The following is an 11,995-nucleotide window of genomic DNA, read 5'->3' on the forward strand; positions in this document are numbered from 1 at the left end:
TATCTCTATTACGCACAACCTCATTTTTTGGAACGTCTTCGACCTTCACGTACATCTCCAACATTGTGATTACAAGAAATTCCCGGCATTCATCCGGAGTCCTCAGAAAATCACTCAAAGTTTCATCATCGTCGATGTTAAACTCCGAGTAAAAAGCAACCCCTTGCGGAGTGACAAAATACGGACATCTTCCGGTTACTTTAAGTATCACTGAATGTTTTCTCACACTCATTTTTTTGCATAACAACGATATCAATTTATCGTACTCCATTGTAAGTGGCAATTTAACATGACACTGAGCAGGTAAACTGTAGCCCACGGAGTTATTCTCCATCACAACCTCACCCTCAATATAATGAAACTCTTATTCTACGCTCTTCAGACATAATGAAAAAATGCTGGAGAATTTAACAACAATAAACGTTTCAACAAGAGTATGGAAATGGCTAGCCGGGAAATTTTTACGATATACACCTTTTGAATGAATTTCTATACAATCATAACCTCTTTGTATAGGAAATGGCTAGCCGGGATTTTTTTTTTATATATATAGTGCCCAAAAAGTGGGCACTATACGCTTTTGAATTATTGAAGTCAGGAATTATTGGTGGGGCCAGGAAAAAAGTGTATAGTGCCCAAATACTGGACGCTATACATAAAGTTTTATATATAGCGCCGGGTATTTGGGCGCTATACCTGTTAGTGTCAGCTTTTATGTATAGCGCCCAAATACTGGGCGCTATACATTAACGGCACAGTTAACGTTAATGTATAGCGCCCAGTATTTGGGCGCTATATATAAAAATGTCATCTTTTTTTTTACACCTATCAAGGTGCTACTTGTCCAAAAGAACCACATTTTGGTTCCGGACTCCAAACTCTAGATATAGCAAACAATGGCCCATTTTCATGTCTTGTACAAAAGACACTTGGAACGCCTCTGGCTGTTTTATAACAAAGGTTGAATATTACCCTAACTTATATATACTGATAATAATAAATTATTTTTATACTATCAGGTCATTTAAAGCAATCAAGAATGAAATTAGTAATCTAAGAAATAAGGCTAGTAACCTTTTACATCACCAATTATGTAAAAAGTCATTTATAATGTACCTATAAGTTAGATCTAGATAATGCAAAGTGATGGGTTGGTTATTTGTTCTACATATAATTTTTGGTTCATACTATGTGGGCTGGTCTTAAAAGAATGGTCGGTGATTTTCCTGTTATCAGGTCACCAATTTTCTTGACCTTCCGACACTAGTCAGGCATCATCCTCCATACATGATCTTATGACTTCGCGAAGACCTGTGTATTTGATAAACAATATAATTATCCAGTTCTGATCACTGCGACCCCTTTGTGAGGAGGACCCCTTATCCTACCCTAAAACTCACTTTTTCTCAAACATGTTGCCAAGCTGCTAGACATATTCAAATTACAATCATGCTTTGAATAAATGAACACTAAATGGCCCCTCCTATAATTTAAAGGCCTATAGCTTCAAGACATTTAGTGGCTCTTCACATTCATGCATACTTAAAAGTCATCCAATTCCAACCGGTGCTTATCTCTTAGTTTCCAACAGAACATGTTCATGAAATCAACCATATCTCAGTCCCAACATATGCTACGAGGAAAGGAAATATGTACAAGGAATATAATCTTCTTGTAGTTAAAAAAAAAAAAGGATTAACAATGAATATTGATATGTGAAGTAATCTTCTCACAACATCAGCTAAAGAAATTAACAGCTCAAAGACTACACTATTTTAACGTAGTACATGTGCTTAAAATCCTAGAGCACATGCAATTCGAAGAGCACATGGATGAGCATAAAAATAAATTACAACTATATATAAATTATATTTTTAGAAGAATGGTGCACAAAGCATTCCTCGTTCACGCAAGGTCCGGGGAAAGAGAGTGTCATATAGATATAGACATGCAAGCATCAGTGACTGATTCCATGACTCGAACCTGTTGACCTATAAGTCACACAACAACAACAACAACAACAACAACAACAACTCAGTATAAGCTCACATGTAAGGTCTGGAAAAGATAATATGTACGCAGATCTTACCCCTACCCTAGAAGGTCATGACCTATAAGTCACACGAATATCGTAAATATACTGATGATAAAATGGATGTACACTTAGACAAGATTGAAATTTGGATTAGATTAGAAATATCACGTCGGAAAGAAGATGGAAATAACACACATTAGGATAAAAACTAAAGACGCCTCCTGATATATAGTCAAACCTAGCTGATATACCTATCTATATCAGCTTGTTTGTTCCGAATATTTTTGGATGTTATAGAAAGGTGCTATTATAGGAAACATATTTTATAACATAACATGAAAATTGGTTCCGAAAAAAGCTTGGCTTTTATAGTAAAGTGTTATTAATAAGAATGTTGTTATAGAGGGGGTTGACTGTAATTAGTGATATAATTGGTCATATGAAAAAGGACTAATGTAAATGAACATAAAAAGAGCCTGAAATGTGAAAATATATAATCTTCTGCATATCCTACACATTTAGTGCAAACATATATTTAAGGATGAGTTTTAAGTTAATATAAGTCATATGGAAAATGATGAAGCACAAGGTAGAAAAACAGAGTTCTAACAAGCACAAAGTAAGCAAGCATGCAAAGTTGTGAAGTCATAAACATTTATGTACAAAGTTAAGTAAGCTAAAAATCCAGATCAGTCAATGATCTGCGCATCACAAAAAAACCTTAGGTCCCTTTAGGGCATTGGTTACAAGATTAATAAGTTGCGTCGAGTATTAATTTCCATTAACTTGCAGCAGACATAGTTTGCCGCAAGCTTCACAAAAATCGTGACAACAACGATTAGCAGTCTCGACAACTTCTCCTAACCAACATGCTCCCCAGAATCAAAACCAAACTTGCTTCCGCCCCAGGCAATGTAACTGTCCTGTGATCCAAACTCCTACAGAAATTTCATGTCGAATAAAAATTAAGCAGAATAAAAGAATAACGGGAGAAACAAAAGAGAAGACAAACCTCATAACTATAAACTTACAAGTTGGCTAAGTCGAAAATCAGGGGGGGTGTCCATGTCTATGTTGGCTGGATCAAGAACCAAATGTTGGCACTCCTCCAAATCCTTCTTCAGATCCTCCGGTCCTAATTGAGCATAATCAGCAAGACTAGGTTTACACTTCTTCTCTTTGTTTTTGTCAGTGTCATTGTCATGTTCATCCCTATTTGGAGATTGGCTCGCCAGGAGATCATCACATAAGGATAGCCCTTCTACAAGTTGCTGAGAATCTAGCAAATACTGTGACTCGCTATCCCACCATTTCGGGTCATCACCAGTCTCGTTATCAACTTTCGTCCCATCTTCATCAATTTGGTTCTCTATGATTTGATCTTGATTCTCGGTCTGATAAGGAAGAGCTCCCATGTCATCTTCTGTGTAATCCACATCATGATACTGGGTGCAAAGCAAGAAGATACATATTAAGAAAAGCATCACTGTACGAATTTTTTTTATTATTGATAATCAGATATCAGGTGCAACAAACTTGTAGTCGCATTCTCTTCTTTGCTTAAGTAATGTCTCATGAACCGAAAAAGAAAAGAAGCTACATGATAACGACCAAGATCACTATTATTAATCATGTGGTTCCAGCAGTTTATAGAATGATCAACAATATTGAATCAATTCCCTCCGGAGTGCACTTCTTTTTTGATAAGTAGATAAGTGTTTACTGATGTAAACAGAACAAACGAGCTGCTCTAACTGCATGATAAAAAAGCCAAAACCACTGGAAATGTACAGTACAAAAGACAAAATCTCAGCTCTGAGAAATTCTAGAATCGTGTCTGCGTCATGTACATCCTCAAAGTTGCACCAACTAACTAATTAAGATAAACCCCTGTACTTCAGTCTAAGTATATTTTCATTTTTCCCGTCTAAAATATGCTTCCATTGCTTTTAGTGCAAGACTAAACTTTTAGAAAGTGCTATCTTCTCTAGTTCTTTATCAATTTCTTGGTTAGTACAGAATGGAGAAGCTTACTATTGGTTTACTCTAACGTAACATTAACATTGACCGGCAACAACAAAAACGTTACACATGGTAATACCTGGGTAGTGGGACTGATGCTAGAAGCGGCAATTTGCTGTCTTGCATCCATACTAGAAGATATCCTCTCACCGCGAGGGGGTTCGGGAGTCACAGACTTGGGGGTATGTGGATCAACCTTAGCAACCAGATAGTCAGCGTCTTCGGGCAATTCTTGTTCAATTTTGTCACCTTGCTTGACCTGCTGCTGCTGCTGATAAAATACTTTAGACACAACATATTCCCCCTCCCTTTCATCTTCCCCGGTTCCTAGGTGATACTGGTGCATCACCCAATTTGTCTTCTCGGCTTTCCCGCCCTTAACTGGGCTTATGTAAAGAACCATAATCTTCTTACAACCTCTTTGAATTCCATCCAAGATAACAGGTTTTGTCCGACCGGTCTTATGCCAACGGACATCGCCGAAATTATCACCATGTATTTTCCTACGCTTACGCGTTCCTGTATTATAAGCCTTAATTGCTCGGTGAAAGAAGTGTGAGACACTTCCATCCTGCTTAACACCTATAAAACATGTATTCAGCATCAACGAAAAATCCATAATAAATCAAAAACAGAAAGTGGAAGAACAGGAATCCAATGTCTTTTTTATATACCTGGTAAATTTTGAGGATGCGTATAGCAGATTCCATCATCTTCATCAACAGTTGGAATGAACTCATCAATAAAAGGATGGGAACTTCGACTGCCAACTTCAACTTTTCCAAGTAAGTGCCAAATAATCTCTTGATCAGTTGGATCAAATTTTACACCTCTTGGTAATCCTGGCCAGTCATTGCTAACCTGGAAAGGCCAATTTTAACGTTTCAGTTAAAGGTACTGTAGCTATCGATTCCCTTTGTTTCCTTTTCTTCTATTCAAATTATTTTATGTTTTTTCTTTTCATTGAGGGAAAGGGGTTCTTGAAAACTTTTCAAGGAAGCCAATTATAAGCAACCACAAACCATCACTTTCATGGCCCAAACTCCTTATCAGACAGAGGAAAATAAAAGCTAAAAACCAGCACTAGGAAACCAGTCCTCTTCTCATAAATTTTCGTCGTCTCATTTTTCCACGTTCATTAGGGAGTCATACTTTTAATTTGTCAAAATATCATCTGCAAAATGCTATAAGATCTCCAAAAATTTGAAAAAAGATTTGACTCTACTGCATATTATTAATGAGAGAAAATAAAAAATGACAAAAAAAAAACCCAAATGAATAAGAGATATTGAGTAAAGCCTTTTAATAGATATACAACAACAACAACAACAACATACCCAGTATAATCTCACATGTGGGGTCTGGGGAGGGTTGTTTCCGATAGACCCTTGGCTCAAGAAAAGATAGAAAGGAAGAGAAGGAAGAAGAACCTTTTAATAGATACGAGTTTACCAAATCACGAACACTTTTGTGGAAAAAATGAAAAAATCGGGGGAGAGGGAGGGGAAGAGAGCAGAGAGATCTTTCAAAAAAGGGGTTATTTTTTCCTTATCGCATAGCATAATATAAGAATTCTCATTAGAGTGCACAGCAAGAAAATCAACAAATAGATTATCAGGTAGAAGTGAAATTCGTGTGAGAAGAATCTTACGTCATTATTGTCGATGATAAACTGGCACTTAGGGCAAGCTTTTGTGGGGTTGCTCTTCCAATTCACTGCTCCAGGATCACCTGACGCACTCTTAATTTTTGTTGCAATTCTCTTACTGTCAACTAACCATGACGGCCTACAAGGCATAACCATAACTATGATCTTGAAGCGCTTTCTTAGTTTCAATAAGGAACTACAGCAATAAAGATGGATAACTTCTAAATATATAGCACATACGATGGAATTAGATAAAAGATCTCCCTTTCACATTTATCCTAAGCATGACAACTATGATGCAGAGATATTTAAACTCTTTTTTACGATAACATTGGTCATCCGATGTATGAAGCTTCAACTGTGCTAATCATCATAGCATGTAACGAGCTATTCAAAATCCATTTGCAATCAAGATTGTAATTAAGAACACCTCATCACCTCTGTGCAAAGAGTTAGAAATACTGAAAAAGGTGAAAAAAGTAGCAACGGTAGAATTCTGCAAGATGTATATCTTCAAGAAGGAGAAACAAAAATTAAAGTAATAAGGACTCTAAAGTTTAACCAACTTAATATACTACAGATTTTAGAAAAATATGACCCTGCTACCTGTCTTGTCACTTTCAGCACTCCAGTTAACAAAACTTGAACTGGTAATGGCAGACAATCCAGATCTACATCTACCTTGGTTTTCAGTATATTTCATATGTGATCCATTGGATATCTGATCCATTAGTCAGTCATTTCAAGATTGGTCTTCCTCAGTCCTCACATCTTAATATCACCAGTGATCATGCTATATAACTACTCATTCATCAACTGGAGTTCATCTCCTCCTTACATAACACCCCTCCAATTTCTATTTCTTTCGACGGTTGGCTTTAAAAAAATCTATGATCTCTCAGAATCTGTCCAGACTTGGTGAAAACTAGAACAAATTGAAGTAAAAAGATCCTTATAGACGATACTGACTAGTTGAAATTAAGCTGTAGTCATGTTGCGTCTTTTTTGTCTTGTAAGAGATTTTTATGTTAGTAGAAAATGCAGAGGATCTCTCGAGTTGTAAAACCCCAAAATATCGAAATGAACGAGACCAAGTGGAGTGAAATGGATAGTGAATATTTGTACAAGTGCAATCCCTCTAGCTTGGAATTGAGTCCTTGAAGCTAAGCTGTTGTTGTTGTATTTGATTCAACTATTTAGGGTGAATTCATCGTGTTTACCACAATAAGCATGGGACAAGGTCATTAGTTTTGTTTCCCTTGTTTACGGCATACTAAATATCCTTGCGAAGAATATGACTTATTATTAAGACCCAAGAGAGAGAAGTAGATTACAAACAAGTACTCTTCCCTTTAGTTCGAAATCAAAGAAAGAAATCCACTAGATTCTTTTGAACAGACAAGCACATTGAAGTTTAAATGAATAACACATTGAGAATTCCACATAATCAGGTGTCACAATCATACAACAAAAAGACTATCTTTGACATTGTCTAGTTTTCAAAGTGAAGATGATTTAAATCTAAAATTCAGAACTTGAGACTCCGAGATCAATACATAATATAAGAAATTTGTCCAAATGGAAGAATTTTGGTAGGTTATTTCATTAGCTCAATCATCCCGAAAAAATCGTAACATCGCATAGTATTACTACATGAAAGAAAACCAAAACTTAACATCCAGCAAATACTAAAAAAAAGCAGAAACATGACAAACCAAGCTTTTCCAGTAAGTACCATAACATTTATATCCAATTACTAAGTAATCACCTATGCCTCAATCCCAAATAAACTTTTTTTTATAACCAAGAAATGCCAAAGTGCCAATAGCGTTTTTTTTTTTATAACCGTGGTCTCCGGTCCAGTTTGCGGGCACCTCAACTAATTCAGCGAGATACCTGCCACCTCACACCAACAACAGGTACCAGGTAACTCTATCCACCGAGAGGCTGGGATAGATGAGAAGAAATTACCTAATGCTTTTTTTCCTTCGTTGGGATTTGAACCTGAGACCTCATGGTTCTCACCCACTTCATTGACCACTAGACCACACCCTTGAGTGCACCAATAATGCACTCAAATCTAAATGGATAATGGGCTTTCCCCTCTACCCTTTTCCACTTAAACACTAGGGGTTCAAACTTGTGATGTGCGTTTAAACCACACATCACTTGCTACGCTCTTAAACTAGACCAAAGCCCGGGGGGCAATCCCAAATTAGTTGGGAACAACATTTGTCATCATCAAAAAGTTCTTTAGACAAGTACAAATACCTCATAAAACAATTATTTCCAATTGGGGGTAGGACGCAGAAAGTTCACAGCTAAATCGAGAAAACAGCACCGCCAATACTATCAAACATGTTTTTTGCTTAAAACCCCCCAAGACCTGGAAAAAGAAGAGTAACAAGCATCTAAGTAACAGGCTCAAATGATTCAATCTATTCTTTCTTAAGCTCCATCACTGAAAAAACTGCGAACATAATTGGTTCTTACATGCTCAGCCCTCTTTGGGTATTCCACTAAGAACCAATAACACAACATAAAGATGCTAACCTCATTCAACCAAGTAAATCCCTTTAAACTGATTCATAGGATAAAAAGCCACTAGAACCACTCATCGAGTATCACTAATTGGTCGGTTTTGAATTTTTAAACGAAAGGACTCTAAATCAAGCCAAAGTATCTGCTCAGGAGAACTCAATAGGCAAATACAACTCTACCTATTCATCAAAATCAAAACTTCATTCCTTGACTTTGAGAATCCAATAACAAGTAAAGAGCCAGACCTCACTCGACCAACGAAACCCATTCAAACCCATTCACTGAAAGGAACCATCAAAACATACTACAACTCTTAAAGCACCACTCATTGGCCAATTACTCAATTTTAAGTTTTTTTGAAGCAAAAGAACTCCAACCTATCATTGAATCAAGCCAAAGTATCTGCTCATAAAAAACTCAATAGACAAATACAACTTTACCTATTCATCAAAATCACAACTTTAAGTCATTCCTTGACTTAAATACCTAGCAGTAGGTCCAACAATATAGTCTTTGTAATAAACCCAACATAGCCCCCCACCCCACCCACCTCACCCCCTCCCCCCACCCCCACCCAACGAAAAGCTTAATACACAAAATACAACTTCACCCATTACCAAAAATCACTACTTGAGTCATCCTTATACTTCAAGAATCAACATACATTAGTAAAAATCCAGTCTTTTTCATATCAGTCTACTAATTATATGTATGTAAAAATTGAATCTTTAGAAGCTATAACTTCCTCCCCCCACCAAAAAAAAAAAAAAAAACTCAACACAGAAAATACAACTTGACCCATTATCCAAAATCACAACTTGAGTCATCGCATGACTTCAACATTCAACATACATTAGTAAAAATCCAATCTTTATCATATCAGTTAACTGACTATGTAAATAAAAATTGAAACTTTAGCAGCCATAAGTCAAGCATATAGTTATTTAAAATAAAAAATACGAAAAGGTGTCAAAATAAAAGGGAATCTGCATACCGAGCCATTGAAAAATGATGTGATCAAGAGCATGAAAAACCCTTTGTTGGTTTTTTTTTTTCTACTTTTGGCTTATCTTGGAATGTCCCAAAAAGTACACTCCTAGTGGTTTCTTTGTAGCTTCCCACCTTTTTATAATTATATTTTTTCAGGTATTTTTGAAATTTAAAAACGTGTTTCTTTTGTACGAGTGACGACTAAAGACTGACAAAAAAGACCGCAGGTGCACAAGAAGAGGTGAAATAAAAAGGAAAAATTTCTCTGTAGTCCCTCAAGTTATTTCCGATTTTAGTTTGGTCCTTATTGTACTTATTAAACATACACTTTTGATCCCTCTGCTTGTAAATCTTCAGCATTACACCATTTTAATTTTCAATGTATTATGTTAAGTTTATATTCTTCCTCATTATTTTACTGTAATGTAATTTTAAAAAGAGTTTCAATACAATGTGTTTCCTATATAAAGGACTAAAAATATACATTTTTATTAATTAAAAATTAAATATGTTGAGCTATATATCACAAGGATCAAAATTAAAATTTATTAATATTTAGGGTATCAAAAATGCTACTTGTTTCACATTCAAAAATGTGGCCTAGTGGTCAATAAAGTGGGTTAATACCATAAAGTTTCAAGTTCTAATTACAACGGACACAAAAATAATACTCCATCTGTTTTAATTTATGTGAATTTATTTGTCTGTATACGGAGTTTAAGCAGAAAAAAAAGGACTTTTAAACTTGTGGTATAAAATAAATAAATCATTGCATAAAGATAAATTATTTTCAAATATGAAAAGAGGTCATTCTTTTTTGCACGAACTAAAAAAGAAATATATTAACATAAATTAAAGCGACTATGTGTTTCTTTCTCATGTGTTTGAGTTTTGATAGATAGAGTTAGTTGGCGCATATGCTAATGGGAGCTAGTTGACTGCTTATTAGTCAAGATAAGCGCCAGAAATGTTTAAAAATGTTATTATCCCAAAGAGAAACCAGATTCGAGGAATTTACATGATTAGTGACATTAGAATTTAGAAAGGTGACATTGACCCCTTAGGATTGAAACAAATACAAACTACCCCTTATTGAAGTGTCAAGGAACTTTCATTTGGTCTGAAATAAAAGAGACCAGATCACTTGAATTTTAGAAAGTACACCAAAAATATATAACAAAGTGATAAGCATAATAAATATTATATGACCTAAAATTTAAATCTAGGTTTAGGGGTGAGCATTCGGGTTGAATATGAAAATTTTGGTTTGGATTTTCGATTTTCAAATTAAAGAAATGACAATCCAAATCCAATCCAAATAAGCTCGGATTGGATTCAATTTCGGATTAATCTGTTTGGATATGTTGGATTTTTGATTTTGAGCTTATAAGTTGAGATATTTCTTCTTTTTTACAAAAATGAATATCCAAATGCACTACTCATATTAAATTGCCTGAAAAGTTCCTCATTCTCATCGCAAATCATCCAAATAAAGTATTAAAGTAATAATATTATTATCAAGAAAATGTAATGGAGACATTAAGATGACTAATAAGAAATAGCTATAGTAAAACCATATCCAAATAGAAAGTATTATGACAATAACTTAATAATCAATCTTGAATATATGAGATAATATCTAATGGGTAGGGTGTTGAACTTATTACATCTGACATATGGATAATAACTAAATATAAAGTATAAAAAAGTTCGAATTTTCGGATATCCAAAATCCCGGCGTACCAAACCATTATCTAATCCAAAATCAAAAATTTTAAAAATCAAATCCAAAATCCCGTAATCCAAAAATCCAGAAAAATGGATTTGGATTTGGATTTCAGGTTTGCCCAAACTATGCCCACCCCTATCTAGGTTTATACATTAAGATTTGTAGTGAAAAAGAGTTAATCTTAGTTAATACTAATATCCAAATGATAGACTAAGTGTATTTATGAAAAATACCTCATGTGTGTCGTTGGATAGCAATAAATAATAGCAATAATGGAGTAATGAATGACTCAGGAATATGAAAGAGAGCAATAAATAATGATAAATGATATTCAAGTAAATAAATGAATAGAGGTTATCCGACAAAGGTGAGATTCCCCGATAAGTCCTTTGACGGTGATGGAAATTAATGAGCCTTTTTAATATTCCGATTTCTCTTGGATCGGGGAAGAAAAGGCAGATTAATTAAGATGTAAAAAACTGAACTTTGTATGTATGAGATAAAGAGGAAATCTTTAAAGAATGTCAATATGTTGTTTTTTATAAAAACTGTTAAATCCCCCTTTATAACTACGTATCTTTTTTATTTATAAGAGTAAGCGGCTCTTCCCACGGAGGATTCACCATTGACTCTATTTATTATTATGGTAAATCAGTGTATCAAGATGTCAATCTAAGATCTTATTTCGGTTCGATACGTCTACCTACGAGACGATTGGTTCACTCTGTCCTGCCTTGACTGCTTATTCTGCCTTGAACACTGACTCCTATTCATATAAGATATTCTATCTTAACTGGCTCGTGAGCAACGACAATCAAAGAAGATAAGGAAGGAAGAAATAGCCTACCTTGAATACAGAAACAATTACCAGACGGATTGGCTGGCCTACTTGTACGTAATAGAATAGAAATCAAGGCAAATTCCCCTGATGGGAGTGAACATAGGGATTCCCCGACAAACAAATGCAATTCATTGAAGGCTTACGGATGTAGTACTGGACGGCTTTACCTACGATATTTCCTACTCCCAC

At 35.1% G+C, this 11,995-nt stretch overlaps 1 protein-coding gene across 4 annotated transcripts; it reads right to left on the reverse strand.

The window, feature by feature from the left end:
• Positions 1-2,592: 2,592 nt before the first annotated feature.
• On the reverse strand, positions 2,593-9,397 carry LOC107780158 (SUPPRESSOR OF GAMMA RESPONSE 1). Of its 4 annotated transcripts, XM_016600678.2 has the most exons (7): positions 9,241-9,345; positions 7,977-8,091; positions 5,709-5,844; positions 4,732-4,918; positions 4,137-4,639; positions 3,067-3,480; positions 2,593-2,973 (listed from the first exon to the last, which is right to left on the reverse strand). In XM_016600678.2, exons 2-7 carry the CDS (start codon positions 7,979-7,981, stop codon positions 2,896-2,898), a joined length of 1,323 nt encoding a protein of 440 aa, XP_016456164.1. In that variant the 5' UTR covers positions 7,982-8,091; positions 9,241-9,345; the 3' UTR covers positions 2,593-2,895. The 4 variants fall into 4 exon arrangements, with proteins under 4 accessions (XP_016456164.1, XP_016456162.1, XP_016456163.1 ...); XM_016600676.2 differs by lacking the exon at positions 7,977-8,091 and having other exon boundaries at positions 9,241-9,397; XM_016600677.2 differs by lacking the exon at positions 9,241-9,345 and having other exon boundaries at positions 7,977-8,776.
• Between the last annotated feature and the right edge of the window lie 2,598 nt (positions 9,398-11,995).

The sequence above is a fragment of the Nicotiana tabacum genome, chromosome 20 (assembly GCF_000715075.1).
Source record: "Nicotiana tabacum cultivar K326 chromosome 20, ASM71507v2, whole genome shotgun sequence".
Lineage (NCBI taxonomy): Eukaryota > Viridiplantae > Streptophyta > Magnoliopsida > Solanales > Solanaceae > Nicotiana > Nicotiana tabacum.